General features: G+C 34.8%; 1 protein-coding gene across 1 annotated transcript in view; it reads right to left on the minus strand.

Moving 5' to 3' along the window:
* Window positions 1–19728, minus strand: part of Rat1 (5'-3' exoribonuclease 2 Rat1) — a gene marked incomplete at its 3' end in the record, with an annotated part of 66949 nt that overhangs the window by 1425 nt on the left and 45796 nt on the right. The window contains exons 14-29 of the mRNA XM_080175900.1: window positions 13512–13630; window positions 13214–13265; window positions 12329–12442; window positions 11421–11523; window positions 10642–10786; window positions 9660–9714; window positions 8728–8882; window positions 7623–7708; window positions 7378–7442; window positions 6930–6985; window positions 6351–6416; window positions 5584–5644; window positions 5257–5306; window positions 2044–2112; window positions 1299–1356; window positions 703–795 (exon numbers count right to left, since the gene is read on the minus strand). Coding sequence (XP_080032026.1) covers window positions 703–795; window positions 1299–1356; window positions 2044–2112; window positions 5257–5306; window positions 5584–5644; window positions 6351–6416; window positions 6930–6985; window positions 7378–7442; window positions 7623–7708; window positions 8728–8882; window positions 9660–9714; window positions 10642–10786; window positions 11421–11523; window positions 12329–12442; window positions 13214–13265; window positions 13512–13630 — 1347 coding nt within the window. The remainder of the gene's footprint in view (window positions 1–702; window positions 796–1298; window positions 1357–2043; window positions 2113–5256; window positions 5307–5583; window positions 5645–6350; window positions 6417–6929; window positions 6986–7377; window positions 7443–7622; window positions 7709–8727; window positions 8883–9659; window positions 9715–10641; window positions 10787–11420; window positions 11524–12328; window positions 12443–13213; window positions 13266–13511; window positions 13631–19728) is intronic.

Raw genomic sequence — 19728 nt, forward strand, 5'->3', positions numbered from 1 at the left:
TGTGTTTGTACCAAAGGATCCTCTGGGCAGACATGGTTCTCCTTTACTGTGAAGCTTCCAGAGAAGGTTTATATCTATCTACTTTGATAGTTCTTGATGGAAAACTTTTCTGTGTTTCTGTCAATCTACCAATCTAAATGGCCACCTTTATTCTATATGTCTATCTATCTAAATGTCCATCTGTATTCTGTATGTCTATCTACCTAAATGTCTCTTTATAATCTATTTGTCTTTCTACCTAGATTTCCATCTATATTCTGTATGTCTATCTACCTAAATTTCCATCTATATTCTGTATGTCTATCTTTCTAAATGTCTATCTATATTCTATATATCTTTCTACCTGAATGTCCATCTTTATTCTATATTTCTATCTATCTAAATGTCTATCTATCTATCCATGGAACTATACCTGATCCCGTCTCTCATTGAAACCCATCCTAGGTTTCCAATCCCTACTTTGTTCCTGCGACAGTCCATCTACCTAAATGTCTATCTATCTATATTCTATATATCTATCTATCTAAGTGTCCATATATAGGTCTATCTATCTATCCATAGAACTATACCTGATCCCGTCTCTCATTGAAACCCATCCTAGGTTTCCAGTCCCTACTTTGTTCCTGGGACAGATCTCCAAGTTTCTATTTATCCATCTAAATGTCCATATATATGTCTATCTATCTATCCATAGAACTATACCTGATCCCGTCTCTCATTGAAACCCATCCTAGGTTTCCAGTCCCTACTTTGTTCCTGTGACAGATCTCCAGGTTTCAATACTGTTGGCGGATCCTTAGAAAAGAATAAAATTACTCATGAAGTTTAGCTTTGTATGACTAAGGCATAAAATGTTAATATATACCTTTCAGAATTTACAATTTTTACATTCCCTATGACGACGAAATAACGACGTCTGCAAATTAAAAATAATTATATTGGTTGCAAAATTTAGCAAAGAACTCCCCCCTAAATTTTATGTCTACGAAAGAGACCGTGTTAATAAAACTTTGGGGACTAGCATAATTCAAGGCAAGTCTAGGATCTCGCTAACCACTGAACCGATATGGTTCTGCTATTACAGTGAAGCTTCTCATAGGACTATGCAAAATTTTTAACTACTATTGCTTAAGGTTTCTAAACTCTCCTAAGAGAAATCGCCATTAGAAACACTATAATTGATTTCCATTTCCTTTCAAACCTAAAATATAAAGTGGAGTGTTAACTCGACCCCCCCCCCCCCCCCCACCCCCTTAGAAGACACTAGGGGCGTATCCACAATAAGATAATTTACTTACCATGGCACCTGGTAACCTCTTGGCTGGAAAGATGAAGCCTTCTGGATATTTTGGATCTCTATACACCAATATTTATTCATTTATACTATATAAAGATTACTAGCGGTTACGCCCACTAGAAGCCTCTAGGGGCACTTAAGGTAGGAGGGGGAAAAGTCGACTGCATTACATTTTAAATATGAGTTTCAAAAGAGTAAAAAAAATATTTTTTGGGGGTTGGGGGTGAAGACACCCTCCCCAAAAATAGTTTAAAACCTTCCCAGGACCTATAAGAAGCTTCACTGTAAAGGAGAACAATATCGGTTCAGCGGTTAGCGAGATCCCTTAGGACAGACAAAAAACGCTTACTACTTTATATAATACTACTTTATATAATAGGATGGATAACCTACATAAAAATGTCTCCATTAAATATTAAATCCTCTTTAAACTTTATGTAAACACATTAAAAATATACCTACCTATATAATTATTAAATGTTGAGGAAAGTGTAAAATGAATAAGTATTAGGTTAAGTAAAATCGAGGAAAATATTCAACTCTGCCCACAGCGCGAGGAGCCTGGTCCGATTATGTATTGGGTCTTTGAAGTCAGCATATAGAGTCGGAAATATAAACCCTGCCCAGTCGCTACCAAAGAACAGAAAATAATGTGCTAGCAGAAGAAAAGGGTCTCCACAACTTGGACCAAGTAGTTGTCTGTATTATACATCAATATTTATACATTTATTAAATGAATAACTTTCCTGTATCTGACTGTGATAACATTATTGTTACCAATACTTTTTAGCGCTGCTACTGGAGTCTTAAAACCTCTAAAACAGAGATAGATAATTATAATTAGGCATTAGTAGAAAGTAATATCTGTATTATAACTAGCAGAATAATGAATCTTAAGTAGTTGCGTGTGGTATAGGGACTACCTTACTCTATTTTTACACCCACATGACTTCGCACCCCTAAGGTGAAACGCTTTGAAAGCCAATGATGTTTAGTATAGTATAATATTGATTTGTTTTGTTTTGAAATAAAAACCATATGGTAAATGGTCCATTTAAAAAAAGGCCTTGAGTTACAGAAACATAACCATAAATTGCACGACTTTTAACGACATGCTCAAATATTAAGCTTAAGAAAGTATTTCTCAGTATAGCCTCGAAACCGATTAGAACAGGTTCTCAGCTATACTAAAAAATCATGTATTACATCGTATTAAAGCCAATTTCCCAATTGATTGATTGATTGATTAGCCTCCAGTGGACAGGTCATCAGTTGTTGAATCTCTTGTTGTGCCCGTGTCAAAATTTAAAAACTTCGCGGCCATAATAGGCTGAGTCCAGAGGGATAAAACAGTAAGATTTGTCGGGTTCTGTGGGCATTTAAACAGATGAGATGTGTGTGCGTGTGAATTCTACATTTAGGACATTTGTCTCTGTGGTTTCACCTATTCTATGTAGGTAGGAATTGAGTAGTCTAGAGTATCCAGATCTTAATTGTGAGAGAAGTGATATGGTAGCTCTGGGAAGGCTGGATTCTTCACTATTAACTTCTGGCGGGTTTCTTTTGAGAACTTTGTTTGGGGGATATTTGGCTATAATATTTTTGACCTCTGATGTGTGAATAGCCTTATATTTAGATTTCAAATTTTCTTTTTGAACAGGAAGGAGGTTTTTAATTGCTGGTCTGTAGAACTGTATTGAAGGTTTAATTTTTCTTTTTGGAAGAGGTTTAGATGTCAACTTATTTCCTGGATGGTTGTTGATGTGGTTGGATAAAAGAAATTGGTTTGAGATCATTTTACAGTGATCTCTAATAGGAAGAATCTTAGACTCTCTGTGAAGGTGTTGTTCAGAGGCCATTCTGAGGTTGCCAGTTATAAGTCTCAGAGCCTGATTCTGGAGGGATTGAAGCTTCCCCCAGCTTGTATCTGAGATTATGGGGCTCCAGATGGGTGCGGCATATTCCATTATGCTTCTGCAGATAGTTTTGTAGGTCATGGATAGTGTGTCTTTATCCTGTCCCCAGGTGGATCCAGCAATAGACTTCATCAGGTTGATTTTGGTCTTTGCTTTTTCAGCTACTGTTTGAACATGTTTGGCAAAACAGTACATGGTGTCAAATGTTACCCCCAGTAATTTAGGAGTATGTTCATGTGGAACCTGTACTTCTTTCATTTCAACAACTGGTTTAACCTTGAATTCTTTAGTGTCAGTAGTAAACAGTGTCACTGTTGATTTAGTGGGTGAGACTTGGAGTTCCCTTTCTTCTAAGAATTTCATTACAGCTGGGACATAGTTGTTGATAGCATCAGATAATTTATCGATGGGGTTTCCTGTCGCATATATGCTTATGTCGTCAGCATATTGGATAATCTGAACATTCTTAGGAGGTGAGGGGAGGTGTCTTAAATAAAAGTTGAAAAGGATGGGCGATGTAACTGCCCCCTGTGGAACACCTGCCCTTACATTTCGAAAGCTAGATCTTGCATTTCTGAAATTCACCTGTGATTGCCGTCCTTTAAGGTAGCAGCAAAACCAGCGTTTCAGGTTTGAAGGAAGAGATGTTTCGTTCAGATCCTTCAGAAGCTTGTCATGATTGACCATATCAAAAGCTTTGCTTAGGTCAATCTGCAAGAGAACAGTTCTGTCAGGTTTGGCCGACTTTTTCTTGTTGAAGCCATTTGTTACCTGATCATTGAAATCATTTAAAGCAGTGACTGTAGAATGGTCTTTTCTAAAGCCATGCTGGAAGTTTGGAATGTCTAGATTGTTGTTAAGAGTAGGAAGTAGGAGTCTTTCTAGGATTTTTATTGCTGGACAAAGTAAGGAAACTGGTCTGTAGGAGTCGGACAAATCTGCAGGTTTGTTAGGTTTAAGAAGGGGAATAATGACAGATTTCTTCCAAATATCAGGTATTGTGCTGGTGTTTATGGACATGTTGAAAATTGTGGTGAGGAATTTTACACCATTGGGTCCAAGGTGTTTAAGGTGTAAATTTGAGATGTTATCGGGGCCAGCAGCTTTGGAAGCTTTAGCAGCTTTGATGGCTTTCCAAGTCTGGTCGGGAGTAAATATCAAGTCATCCTCAACTAGATCATTTTTCTTGATCTGTTTTGATATGGTCCTGGAGTCTTTGGAGCTTAGATGTCTTACAACAGAAGTGTACTGTTTATTAAAACCATTAGATATGTCATTGGCAGATGAAAGATATTTGCCTTTGAATCTGATGGCTTGGTTGTTGTTTGACAGGCCATTTTTGCCATTTAGGTTTTTAATTAACTTAAATAGCTTGGATGAGCATTTGATTTCAGCAACTTTCTCTCTCCATTTTGTTTTCCTTTGGATATTTATTTCGTTCAGGATTTCTCTATTTAAGATGGCAATTTCTGGAGAGTTCGGGTTGTCTGTTCTAATTGAGTCACGAGTTTTTATTTTGTTTGCAGTGGCAGTAGGGATTTCAGGTATTACATCCTTTATTCGGCCTCCAGGTATTGTTCTTTTGGAGGCTTTGTTTATGATGTCTCTGAACTTCTTTTCCGCATGATGTATGTTGTCTGTAATAGGTTGGTTCTGGAATTTTTCTTCGGTGATGTTGGTAAATTTTTCCCAGTTAGCTTTATTAAAATTTATGAATTTCCCATAAAAAAACACGGGTTAAACAAAACTGGGTTTAATCTTAAATTTTTTTCATTTTAATATCCAGGGAAAGCTGTCTATAATACGAAAGTTATGAACTTTTCTAGTTTTGAAATATAGACGAGTTAATGAATCTCAAAAGCTTTGCGTAACAGAAGCGAACCTTTTCATTGCATGACTTTTATGGCCATACTTAAGGTTTATGGTCTGATCAACAAATGACTATTTTAGCTGCACTAAAATTTACAAAATAATTGATGTTCTTTCTCGAAACAAGGACAATTTGTAACAAAGGATCATAACATTAAAAACCTAATAACTTACCCTCCAGGAATTATGCAATCTCTGCTCCATAAAACCTTTCCCAACATTCCCTAAAAGTAAACAAAAATCTTTACAAAAAAAAGATGCCCAGTAAGATCCAAATAATAGCTGGACTCAGCCATTAGTTTTATGGAAACTTCTTGTATTTTTGTTGGCCCATCCGAAGTACATCCATAGCTCTTAACCTTAATATAGGCATGGTGATTCATGTACCAGTCAGGAATAACTTAGAATGCGTAGCTACTCTTTAGAAAAGAAAAAAAAGCAGAATTTCTCTTATTGAATAACTATATTTTTTATTATCCTATCACTGAAATGAACTGATACCTGGAATCTCTGACCCTCAATGTCAATCTCCTGATCCTTTTCCATCTCCTCTGTCCATATACTAAAAAATGTTCTCTTGTAAGAAATTGTCGGCTTTTTACCTCAAAGTGGCTAGTTTACTCTTATTTTGAAATAAATTGAAAAAATAAGCCTTTAAAGGAAAGCCACAAAATATATATTAATGATTAAAAGTTTATTTTACTTAGAGAAAAGCAGGGTGTCGGAGCCGTATCTGGAAATACGGCTCCGGCTCCTACCTTAAAATTAATATATCAATTTTTTTCATTATTGAATTCGATAAAATAAAATAAATAATATAAAATATTTTGCTTTTATTTGATTAAATCTATATAAAAGTAGAAGGATGTGTGTCTATTTGTTAAGTAACAATAGTTTTTCAGTTTATTATATAGAAATAGACCGTTGCCAAATTATAATATTAGTTTACTTAAAAAAATTATTTTTAGCTAATCCGGAGCCGGAGCCGTTTTTAACGAAAAATACGGCTCCGGATCCGGCTCCACCAAAAATGTTCCTGCTCCCGGCTCCGGCTCCGAAACACTGGAGAAAAGTATAGGTTAGCTTTTGTAGATTTTAGAATAATAACGTTTGGTTTAGGCTTAGAACGTCCAAGATTTTTTATTTAATTTTTTTTAGAAGGGAGGGGGGGGGGTGGATTTGATGTACAATGTAATGGGGAAGGCAGGCGGTGGGTATATCTGGAGTTTCTAAATTTAACAATTTAACAGTGATAACATTTTTTTTACCTGGATAATAACTCATAACCAGGATGACCTTTACGTACAAACAATCTGTCATCTCCTCTCACATTCCTGTAAAATAATATTTGATCAGAATAAGAGAGTTATTTGCAGAAACAGAGGGAACATTGAGTTATGTTTGTTTGGTAAATACTTTTTCTTATTTGTTAGCTTCCAACTATGGGTGTTTTTATTAAATCTTGATTGGTTGGTATACACTAGCAGTGTTTAAACTTTTCAACCAATAAATTTAATCTGAAGAAATTTGTTTATCATAATTTATGGTGAATATCAATTACAAATCACAAATTATTATTAGGATTGTGAAAATTAAATCCATTTGACAATAATGAAAATTTGGATATTTTTGTAGCATAATGTTGGCATAAAACTAGTGTTGTAACTAAAGGAAAGGGGGTAAGAAAGGGTGGGGTGAAGGAAGTAGGTTGTGGAGAAATTTTCACTTGTTTGACAGAATATTGGTCTCTTCTGATAGCACGAACTGATTTTTTATGAATTCACACATGTATTCATTAAACGTCCGTCTAAGGGACACCAATAAATATTTTCTTTTTTTAAGTTTACCTGGCGATTTCATCTGGACTGAGAAGGGGATAAACGGGTTCAAGTGCTTTATGAAGCCTGTGCAAAAATAATGACCAACGTTAACCTTGTATGTTTGTACAATCTAACTTGTAATATTGTATTTTATGCAACTTTGTAATAATGGATAGGTATAAATATACGTGAATATTATGACAGGGGAAAAATTGTCGTCAATTCAGGTTGATAACATACATGGACATCATTTATTGGTCAGTTCATTCATATTTGTTATTTTAACCCGCTGCATGTGAGTTTCACTTTAGTAGAGTACATGATTTTCTCGTGTAAGATCCAAGTAATAATACATCCATAATTGTGTGTTTTTTCTTTGGAACTACCCTTTTTTAAAATCAAGTGAGAAATCTTGATATTTTTCAAGTATAATGTTAAAATCAAAATAAATGGAAGAAAAAGGCGTTGGTTATTTCCTGTTTTCGTCTACGAAAGGGAGCAAAGCTACTCCTTGCCAAGCAAACTTCTTTCCATTCAAGTCTAAAAAAGGATCATCATAGTTAATTAACATAAGAGGAAAAAAATAAAAATTAAATTAATACCTATAAAACTTTTTATTACCTCCCCCATAAAATACAAGAGAACTAAGGGATATGCAATATCAATTATCCTATCCCTTGGTAACCAAAAAATAATTAAAACATTTCATTTAAAACTTACCTATCTGAAAATCTACTGGGTAGAAGTCGATAATAGGTCCCAAGGGATCAATCATAAGTTCACCCCAAGCATCTGGTACATGTTTCCTAGATAGATTGATTATTAGGTACATAGGTTCTAGAGAGATAGGCTATTGGTACTTAAGTAAATGTTTCCTAGATAGATAGTTAATTAAGTACCATGGGTATTACACCGACTCAGAATTACCACTTTTTTTGAAATTTAATGGGCGCGCTATTTCAACCCATTCCTTTTATGATATAAAGACCAATGATACCAAAAAAAGTGTTCTGGTAGCTTTTTTTCAGCAATATGTCAAATTCGATTTTAATAAAAAAGGGGAAGGTTCCCCCCTGGGGGTGAAATTTTTTTTTCTTTCAAACCATGGCTTTATACACCTTCCTGAATTCGTCTTGAAGAGTACATTAAGGATCAAAAAACGATTTTAAAATATTTTGATCATAGCAAGAGCTATTCTCAAAAAACTAACAATTTTGGCCATTTTAGCAAAATCAGGTGATTTTGACGGTTATTTGAGGATAACTTTTTCTGGGATCAATATTTTTAAAAAACGTTTTTTGATTCTTAATGTACTCTTTAAGACAAATTCAGGAAGGTGTATAAAGCCATGGTTTGAAAAAAAAAAAATTCACCCCCCAGGGGGGAACCTTCCCCTTTTTTATGAAATTCGAATTTGACATATTGCTGAAAAAATAGTCTGAGAACACTTTTAAAGGTATCAATAGTCTTATATTTATGAATAGAATGGGTTAAAATAGCGCGCCAAAAAAATTTTGCATCTTGAGTCGGCCTAATGGGTATCTTGACAAGATAGAAAAATTAGCTACTTTTAGTTAATAAAAAAGTACTTTATAATTGTAGGTATAGAATAAAATACGAAGCCACATTAGAAATCTAATTTGTATGTATAGGTGTATATTTCAAAATAATTCAAAATCAAAACAAAATACTTACATATTTTTGTCAACCTGTAAATATTATTTCTTTACTTCTGCGGATTTTCAAAGTATTTTGATTGATAAATTAGGTGGACCACTCTGTTTATTTTAATATATAAAAACCTGTTAATGATTGAAAATAATACCTGGAAGCGGCCGGGAAAACGCTCATCAGCTGTTCCAGAGGATTGAAGGGTTTAGTCCCGGTCTTGAACTCATTCCTGACGTCCCCAATGTTAACAAAGTCCGAGGCAAACGGAGCATAGTGGTAGGGGAAGTACCATTCCCATGAGGCACAACCCTAAAAATGTATTGTCTATGAAAAAAAGGCTTAAAGGATAATTAAAGTAATGCTATCTTGATTAGAAAACTAAGAGGAGCTATTAAAGGCCTTGAGAAAGTCTAACCAACAACAAATGGATAATATCCTATAATATAAAGTATTTTTTTTTTATTATATGTATAAACACATTTAATTTTTTAACTATTTATTGGTGAAATACATATGTTTCTCTATAAAAATAGATCATCAGTTCAAATTAAGATGTATAAAATAAGAGTTAAAAAGCTATATGTCCATGCATTTTGAATCCTTTTTAAAGACTAAATGAGAAAGAAGCGTTAGAAAATTGTGCCCCCTGCGGTTTTTTTTTTACTGCCTATATCCTCTTGGGGTTGGGGGGGAATTAGCATCTGTAACGTTTTTGTCTGTAGCTTAAGATTTCTTCTAAACTGATTGAGTTTTCCATCATCGGTAAGCTTCACATATATCCCTTGATGAGTCAAAGCTATTTTATTTTCAGGCCCCAGTTTTCTGCCCTTACCTACCCATTCGAATATAGAGCACCAATATGCTTTGTATTATGTCTGAAAAAAAAAAAGGCTACAAAAATGTTTTTAGGATATTCAACATAAGAGGCAATAACTTTTCATAATAAAAAAAAGAAAAGGGACATGAGATATATGTAACTCTGTCCACAGGGCGGGGAACCTTTGAAATCAGCTAATACCATTGGAAATATAAACACGGAAAATTCCTTAATAAAAAGAACAAAAAAATTACCAATATATTTCTTACCTGATAGTAATATCTAAGAACCCAGCACAGACCAAGAGTATATTCGGCTGCAACCCTAAAATGTTAATTGTAACATATAATATGAGAGTTATGGCAGCATAGCTTTATAAAACACATTTTTAAAATATAGAAAAATATACATACCTGAAAAATAATGAATATGTGATGACAATTTTTTGAAAAATAGGTCGAAAAAACATACTAGGTAACTTTAAAGTAATAATAAAGAAATAATAATATAATAATAATATACCAGGTTTATCCTATTATATAAAGTAGTAAGCGGTTTTTGTCTGTCCCGAAGCATCTCGCTAACCGCTGAACCGATATTGTTCTCCTTTATATTGAAGCTTCTTATACTTCCTGGGAGGGTTTCAAAATTTTTTTTTTTACTCATTTGAAACTTAAATTAAAATGAGGTCGACATTTCCCCCTCCTACCTTAAGTGCCCCTAGAGGCTTCTAGGGGGCGTGGCCGCTAGTGTTTGATATATTTCTACCAACTAAAAAATTACGTTTCACCATGGGTTTCTATGAATAAAACTTTAAAATGTTAAGGATTTTTTGATGAAATGTCATCAAATAGTTTGTTGAGATCAAATGTTCAAATAAAATAACACACCAAAACATAACCAAATGCTGAAAATTATGAAAGTACACTAATAAAACTGTTTACAATATTACAAGTTACCATCCCTTTTTCAAAACTAACATTTTTCATTGAAAAAGTTTATTTTTGTGTCATAGCAGTTTAAACTCAACAAAACATTTGATATATACCTAGTCAAAAAATGCCTAGGTAACATTTCAATTTTTTTCATATAAAAAAACTATGGTGAAACTTATTTTTTAAAATTGATATAACGATATTAAACATAACCTTAGTATATTCACCAAAAAACATTTAGAATCACTGCTGGAAGGTGCTTATAATCACTTGCTCGGGTTCGTGCATACTTCTCTTTACAATCATAGCAACATACCTATGTCTGAACTCAATATCATCACTCTTAACATCAAACTTGGATTCATAGTATCTGCTCTTGAACCCGTCCTCCCAGAGCCTCACCTCGTCCGGAGGTCCCTCGTCCTCCTTTTCACTCTCTTCCTCGTGCTTACGCTTCACACCTTGGAGCAAATATTGAAGTTATTCATGCAATCTTTTTGATGATATATTACTTGGAATAACTGAAACATTTCTTTAAGTGTAAAAGACTGACACAAGACGAATGACAGTATCTAAGCATTTTAAAAATTGAAGAGGAAAATAAATACCTAATGTATGACATTTTTCAAAAGCTAGAAACAAAAAAAATATCTATAATACATTTAACTAAAGATTTTGAAAATAATAAAATCATTAGGTACCTATTAAAATAAAATCAAACAATATTAAATATTCTGCTACAAACTAACAAGTATAGGCTTTCTAAAAAATACACATTCTCATAGGAAAACAGACATTTGTAAATTAACTCAACCTATCACATTTACAAACATAATTTGATGCAATAAATGTAAAAACAAGGATGATAACATCTATAAGTAGCGAAGCACAAACTCATGGAATCGACAAACGGACAAAGTCAGTTAAAGAGCAGATTATCAGTTCTTTTAACATAGAAAAAAAAGAATATACAAAAACTGAAATAAAATCCCGAAACCTTTTTAAAATAAGGTTTATGTCTTTTATAGCATGACCGAAAGACAGACGAACAAACAAAGACATTATAATACAACAGCTGCACGAAAAAAAAATTACCTCGTTGATGGTCATTGGTATCTCCATTATTATCCCATCTGGAACCTCCTTTTCTACCCTCTCCACCACCTCCACTGTTGCCAGCAGCTGACGTGTGCATACCCTAATTTTTTTTCGCGGGTAAAGGATTAATATTAAAAAAGCTTTATCAAATAGACAAAAATTATGTCCATAAGAAGCGAAACAATAACGAAATTACAATATAAGAGAAAAAGCATTGATTACACCAAAGTGTAAAAATAAGAACAATAAAGCAACTTACAGAAAGGTCATATGAATCTTTACATAGAATTCAGAAGATTATCTTTGATAAAAGCTGAGAAAAATATAGTTTTAGAGTATTACTGATAGAATGACGGACCAAGATAAGACAGACGGACCAAGATATGACAGACGGACTAAGATAAGACAGACGGACCAAGATAAGACAGACGGACCAAGATAAGACAGACGGACCAAGATAAGACAGACGGACCATGATAAGACAGACGGACCAAGATATGACAGACGGACCAAGATAAGACAGACGGACCAAGATAAGACAGACGGACCAAGATAAGACAGACGGACCAAGATAAGACAGACGGACCATGATAAGACAGACGGACCAAGATATGACAGACGGACCAAGATAAGACAGACGGACTAAGATAAGACAGACGGACCAAGATAAGACAGACGGACCAAGATAAGACATACGGACCAAGATAAGACAGATGGACAAACAAACATATCGGACGTACAGAAAATTATAAACAGAAAGTCACAAATGAAAGGTAACTGGACGCGATGAAAAATTCATACTTTTGCCATCTTAATTTCAAACACAAGAATAAAATAGTTAACTCAACAACTGCAAATACAAATATCTAGTCTTTGTGCTTATTTATTTATCCCCTAAACCGCGCCTGTTTTCTCATTTCCGCCGCCTCCTGACGAACATTAGACACCCGCTGGTCATTTTTGCCGCCGCCCAGCAGCGGTTTGGGTGCAAACTGTCCTTGTGGTACCCAGGCAGGAGCCTAAAAAAAATTTAGTTTTTGTGTAACTTTGACTTTGGCAAAAATTTGATGTATAAGAAATAGTGCAACGATAACGGTGTAATTGGCGGTTTCCCTAAAAGCGCCTGTTCGAGCAGAGAAGCAAACCCTCTAATTTTTAAAATAAGGAAAAGGGGGGGGGGGGAGGGGATTGCCTTTCGTAAGTTTGCTTATTACTTCAGGTAAGGTAAGGTTAAATTAGGATTTAGTCAAAGTAAAAGTATTTTGAGTAACGTATAATTTGAAAATAGCAGTAAAGTGTAATACAGTAAAAATAAATAAAAAACTTTCAGCATATTGAACATGAAATAACAAATTTTAGATTAGGGATGCAAAAAAAAGGACTGTTTGGAGAATGTATTCATAAATCATTTCTAAGGACAAAAACTGACGGATCTATTCTAATTATAGAGTAGCTATTATCATAAGTAGTATTTACTTATCTGTCTGAGGCAAACCCAATGATAACTTTTCGGAAAAAAAAAAAAAAAATGGGAGACAAAAAACATCATAACGTAATTTTAACAAAAGCCATTAATATATTGGTTTATAAAAATATAGGTATATATTTTTACTTTAGACTAGCTAACTGAATTTTATTTTATACTTTATCTATACACACACACAGCTTTTTCATTAGCGTTGATAACGAACTACTGCGCAATCCCATAACTGTTTTTGTTAGGCCTATGCTTGAAATACGCATGAAATAATATTTTCCTACGTTTCCCATCCCTTATCCCTGGTATTTACCTTATCTAGATGTCCACGACTATTCCTCTGTTGGTCTCTCTTCTGCCTTTGCCTACAAATAGTAAAAGAATAATATGATTTTAATATTTGTGGAAAATTGTCTGTAATACAATGCTATACATGATTTTTTAGAATGGCCGAGAAGCGGTTTTAATCCAGCGGATATTAATCAGTTTCGAAGCCATACTGGAAAATTAAATCTAACATTCATAAAACTATCTTTCTATCTACATATATTCCTATTTAAATGTCTTTATGTTACTGCTACCCCTGCGGTGCGGGACTATAAAAACTTTACCTAAACTGAAGCTCCCTCCTCTGTCTCTCTTTGAAGATACTATCCTCCATTTCACCGAGATCTTGCATAATGAGCTGAACCCTCTCGGGGTTCACCATACCACTGTCGGTTAGGAAACCCTGAAAAGATATAGTTTTATGAAGATTAGGGTAGGTAAATAAAGATTGATAATTCATACCGCCCCTAGAGGCCTACTGGGTCAATTATGGTTACTGTGGTTAGGAGAGGGGGGGGGGGGTTAGTAGGTTTTGACCATCCATTTTACAATTAATTTTTTTTCAAGGGCGATTTCTCTTAGAAGATTTCAGGTAACCTCCCCGAAAAAAGTTATAAACCTTATTGTTTCGGTATGTATTTCTTGTATTCCCTGGCAAGTTCGAACCCATTAATCCCTGTTTCCTTACACCAGAATTCCCCAGAGAATGAGTGTGTTACGCGGCATTCCTAACTATCCCCGCGCGGCGCGTGGCTTGTAAACGAACAAAAGAGACGCGCACTTTTCCTTTGATAAGTCCCACGTGAGGAGCTACGTGAATGAAAATAATGTATTGCTTGAATATACATGTGCTCTGATGTGTGAAGATCTCAAATAAGCCTTCCTGCTTAGTTTGACATCATATGTGGTAAGAATTTATCTTTTAATTCTTGAAAATAAGCGTAGAATGGTACAATTTTATGAAGAAATTTAAATCATTAATTTTTCAACAAATAGACCATTTAACTGCTAGGGTAAGGGGGGGGAAATTTCGGTTTTTTTTCGGTTTTTTTGAAAAAAAATGAGGTAAATATTAATATTTTCAAATGAAACCAAGACCAGTAGAAAGCTTACGGAAAGGACTATCAGGTCCTAAAAGGACATTATCCTAGGACTTTTAGAAGTTGGCCGAAATTGACCGCAAAAAAGTTACCGATATTTCCCCACCACCGGGGGAAATATCGGTAATTTTTTTCAACCTAAAAAAAATCGATGAAAAACGGCCAAACGGCCAGTCGAACATAAATAATCATAATTAGTATAGGTTATAGGGATTATCCACAAAAAGTTTCATAATGATCGGACTATTCCTTCTATGTTAAAAATGAATTTTTTTGAAAGACGCGAATTTTCGAATTTTTTTTTCGAAAATTTTTTTTTTAAAAACTTAAAATTAACATAAGAAAAAAACGTATTTTATTACTTTTTAGGCCTGATCCTAAAAAAGCTCACATTGAACTATAGATTTAGCCCAAAAAACATGAAAATTGATTAAAAATTGACCTCAAAAATTGAATTTGAAGCAAAAGTGTCATCTTTGCAAAAAATCTTGACTACATTTTAACCTTAAAAAAATCGATGAAAAAAGGCCAAACGACCAAACAAGCGTAATAAATCATAATTAGTATAGGTGATTGGGATTAACCACAAAAAAATTCATAAAGATCGGACTATTCCTCCTATGTCAAAAATATTTTTTTTTCAAAGGACCAGAAATTTTGATTTTTTCCTCGCAAAATTTTGATTCAAAAAATAAAATTAATTTTTTTTTTGTTTTTTATCTGTTCTATTCATTTTTAGGCCTAATTCTTAAAAAGTCCATATGGAATAATAGATTTGACAAAAGAAAACATAAAAACATGACCTTAAAAGTTGAATTTTAATTTCTTTTGAAATTACCGATTTTTCCCCCGGCGCCAACTTTGGTCATTTTTGAAAAAAATATTAACCCGATTTTAAAGCTCTCAACGGATTTGGAAAAAGCGGGCAATTTCTAGTTCAAAAAGTTTTTCAGATCAGCTCTAGGTCTTACCAATTTTTGTGTAGGTCGATCTTTACACACCTACTAAAAAATTTTTGGAAAAAAAAAAATTTTCGTCCGACTTTGAGACCCAATAAGTACCCTTAATATTCATGTCACAAAAAATTCATTTTATACTTTTTTGTAGGCAATTTAATAAGGAACAAATTTGCTTTTATGTTTTTTTCTGTCATTTGAAAGGAACATGGAGAAAAAGGTCATTTAATGAAGGTAGGTCGAAATTACCGAGAATAGCCCCTTACCGAAACTTCCCCCCCCTTACCCTAAGTTTTGACATACGAATATTTTCCTTTATATTATTGATCATTTGATTCTAAATTTATCAATTTCTGATGCGATTTAATATGTTTCGTGCCAATTTAAAGATTTTTAGAAAATTAATATTTTTTATTAAATTGAAATCACGCAACCTCGATGTTACAAAAATAATAACCATTAATTTTATGTAATTAATTCTTATATTTTTGTTTTAGACTTACTGTTTTCATGGTAATAAATACACATTCGTAAACTTCACTATGTTGGTCATTCGGAGGGCTTGGAGATAAGATTTCGAGAACGGCTAGGCATTGCGTTCCGAAACAATGAAAACAAGACAGAACAGATGTTGCTAAGAAGAATCTGTGAAGTTTTGTGAATGTGTTGGTTGTGATACCTTAACACACATTATTATAGTCGTAATCAGTACAGTTAACTTTAGTGACAATCATGGGTCCTAAAAAGAATAAAGGTGAACAATTGAGTAAGCGGCTGCGTCCAGCCGTTGATGCCCTAACCAGTGAGCTAAGTAGAGTGATGAAGTTGGTCAGTGATACTTCAGAACTTGATGTTAGACATCTCACTAAGGAGTCAATCCTTGTCCACGACAAGTTCGAAACGTTCGACAGCATCATGGGCGGTTTTAGCAAGCTTGGTTTGAGAATCCAAGAGCTTGATGAGTTTAGTGACATTTATTCTGATATAGTTACTGTGCAAAAAGACTATAGTGCCTTGAAAGATGCTCTTGATGCTATAGAAGAGCTTAGTGACATTCAAAGTGTTGTTGATGTTGTTGGTGATAATTTGCCTAACCATCAGGCTGAACTTTATGATCAATGTTTGAAGATTGTGAAAGTTATTAAAGGGCCATATTTTCCCTTGCCTGATTCAATTATAAACACTTTGTCTGCTTTGATGAAACGATTGGCTGAGGTTAAGCTTGAACCTGTGAAGCCACCCACAACGACGGCGGGTGCCTCGACAGCATCGCCATTTGTGTCACCGTTTGGCACACCACAGTTCGTCACCGGTTCTATGTTCACGCCAGGATATATGAATCGTGTCGACGAACGTTTACTTCCCTCCTTCGACGGCCAGGAAGCAGCCTACGTAAGTTTCAAAGACAATTTTAAAAAGCTTACTGTAGGACAGGACCCGTCGTATTTACAGTTATTGTTGAGCAGTGAAAAGGTCTGTAAAAATAAAGAGCTGAGACTCCAGTTAATTCAGATTCAATCGCATGAATCTCAGTGGGCTTACCTTGATGCGCGTTTCAAGTCCAAGACACGTCAGATGCTCTGCCTTTTCAACCAATGGGAGAAGAAGTCTAAACCGTCGGACTCCAACCAGATTGTGACTGTGTTAGCAGAGTTTGGTGGTGCAGTTAGCCAGCTGGAGCAGCTGACTAAAGATGATGAAGATGATGAGGTTACCACAAGCCAGTGGTTGACCGTGATACTTCTGGAGATGTTATCCAAGAAGTTGCCCCGAGATTTTCAAGATAAGCTTAATTTAGCATTGGGCTCGATGGATGTCCCAAATCTGCCAAAGTTGATGCAGATTATCGAGGAGCAGAGGGGCGCTATTTTAATGAGGTGTTCAACTGATATGGACACCACCTCTAAAAAGAAGGGTAATCCTGCGACAGCAGCTACCGCCGTAGGTAAACCTGGTAAATCTAAGATGAAGCAGTCATGTTTTGTTAATGGCTGTGATGACATGCACTTACTTTACAAGTGCCCAAAATTTCATGACCTGTCAGTGCTAGACAGGAAGAGTATTGTGGAGAGTGCTGGATGCTGTTGGCTTTGTTTGCAGAAAGGGCATAAATCTGTGGATTGCCCGAAGGCAGATGTAATAGGCGGATGCAAAGTGGATAATTGTGGTATGACCCATAACAACCTTCTCCATGAGAGCGTTGATATGGCTGCCGCCGTCTATGAAGCACATACTTCCCCTGAGGCGAACCTAATGTTAATGTTACAACAATTAGACGTCGTTAATATTAATCGCCAGGAGGTCCCAGTGAACGCCATGTGGGACACTGGTTTAACTACCTCAATGGTAACCCAGTCACTTGTTAATAAACTTCAGTTACCTTTTACTGGACGTTCAGCAAGAATTTCTCTAGCTGATGGTGAAGTTAAACGTCTCCCGACGGTCAAGCTATGTTTAGTTGATCGACACAAGAATTATCACATGTTAGAACCTGTGGTAGTGCCTCTCATTGGTCCAAAAGAGGCGATCTGCTCCATGAATCCTGTGGAGGCAGCTGTTTTGTTTGATATGAAACCTGAAGATTTTACTTTGGTTAATGGGCAGGTGGATTTGCTCATTGGGCATCTCTGCCCGTCGATGTTTCCCTACTCTAAACGTTCAGTAGGAGAAACCATGCTTTACTCCAGCCTGTTTGGATCTGGATATTTTGCTGTTAGTGCTAATGGATTAGCAAAGAGTAGGTATGTTGTCTGCTCAGATTTCGAGTTGGAAAGTGAAGCTATAGGGTTTTTAAAACCAGAAAGCTCAGATGTTCAGCCGCAGCCGACTGTTGGTGCTGCTTGTGATGCTATTATTGAACCTGTTGGTTCTCCTTGTAACGCTGCTGATGAACCTTTTGGTTCTGCTAATGCCGCAGCCGTTGACAACATGGCTACGGCGGGTGTTGCCGTGGCTAATATTGATAATGATGTTAGTTGTGCTGCAGTTAATCCTGATGATATTGGTAACGATACTGTAGCCGTTGATAATATTGTTACGGCGGGTGTTGAGCCGTTGAATGATTCGGTTCCAGCCGGACAAGAGCCGACGGGAGTTTCGGTTCCGGCCGGACAAAAGCCGGTAGATAATTCTAAGTTTTATGACAGCCACACTTGGCTGCTGCCAACCTTGCCGCCCGATACAGGGTAAGAGGCCTGCAATATAGCGGGTGGAAATATGGCGGGTGTTGCCGCCAGAAAGTCATTGAAAAATTTCAAACCACACATATCTAATCTACAACATAAACTATTTATGTGAAAATGATCTTTAAAGAAAAAATATTACAAGTTATATGTTGAGCTTGTGAAAGGAACCTAAATCGGTTCTGTAAAGAATAAGTATTCATTATTCAACTAATTTTATTGTTCATACCTAAGCACAAAAATTCTACAAAACTGTTTAGACTTTTAAAAGCAGATTTTAAAAGATTTTGTCTCTTTAAGTATGATTTTGAAAAGCAAAAGTTCGTGTGAATTAACTACCAAATGATTTTTGCAGAATTAAAATACCTCGAAAAATGTATTTTTTTATGGTTCACGTTTACTTAAAAAATGTTATTTCTCAGATTCTCATATGAAATAATGCATTAAAGTAAAGAACACAACATGTAATATTATTATGATAATGTTTAAGATATTCCTCATTATTATTTTAAAAGATTATCGCAAAAAATCAAGATATTTGTTTAAATTTGTAAGCAAATCAAAGATTTTCTTTCATTCCGGAGGCAGAGATTTTTAACAATTCACGTACAAAAGTTTTTCTTTCACTCCGGGAGCTGGGATTCCTATTAATCCACGCGTAAAGATTTTTTTTCATTCCGAGAGCAGAGATTCGTAGTAATATACGTACCTAGCGATTTCGGACAATTTTAAACCTTGAGAAAATACTTTTAGCAAATATTTTCCTAGGTACACATATTTTCGTTCATGTTTAAGCATTTATAATAATGAACACGATGTATGATATTATTAAAATATTGATTATTATTTTATTGAATGTCATAGAATTAATTTAAGATAAACTATGCATATTTTAAATTAACTCTACCTTCATTTTTATCGCATATATTAAAATTGAAGCAGTATTTTTTTAAAAGAAGTGGGTAATTTCATCATTTCTTAAGATTATAAGTAACGCAAATTTTGATACAATTTCGTTTAAACTTTCAAATCGATGCAAGATTTTTTTCATTTGAAATGCAAACTTAAGTTTTTTATACGTTTTCGCAAGTTTTTTCAATGATTTAAGTCTTTCCGGGACCAGGGATTTTTTTCGCAGAAAATTTCCTAGGTATCTACGCAGATATGAATATTTTTATCCTTGTTGGATTGAAATTTGATATGATAAGAAATTAACAAAATGAGAGTTTTACATCATTTAAATATTTCTTTAAGATTTATTAC

This window comes from Acartia tonsa, chromosome 11 (genome assembly GCF_053477335.1).
Source record: "Acartia tonsa isolate MP-2025a chromosome 11, ASM5347733v1, whole genome shotgun sequence".
Taxonomy (NCBI): Eukaryota; Metazoa; Arthropoda; class Copepoda; order Calanoida; family Acartiidae; genus Acartia; species Acartia tonsa.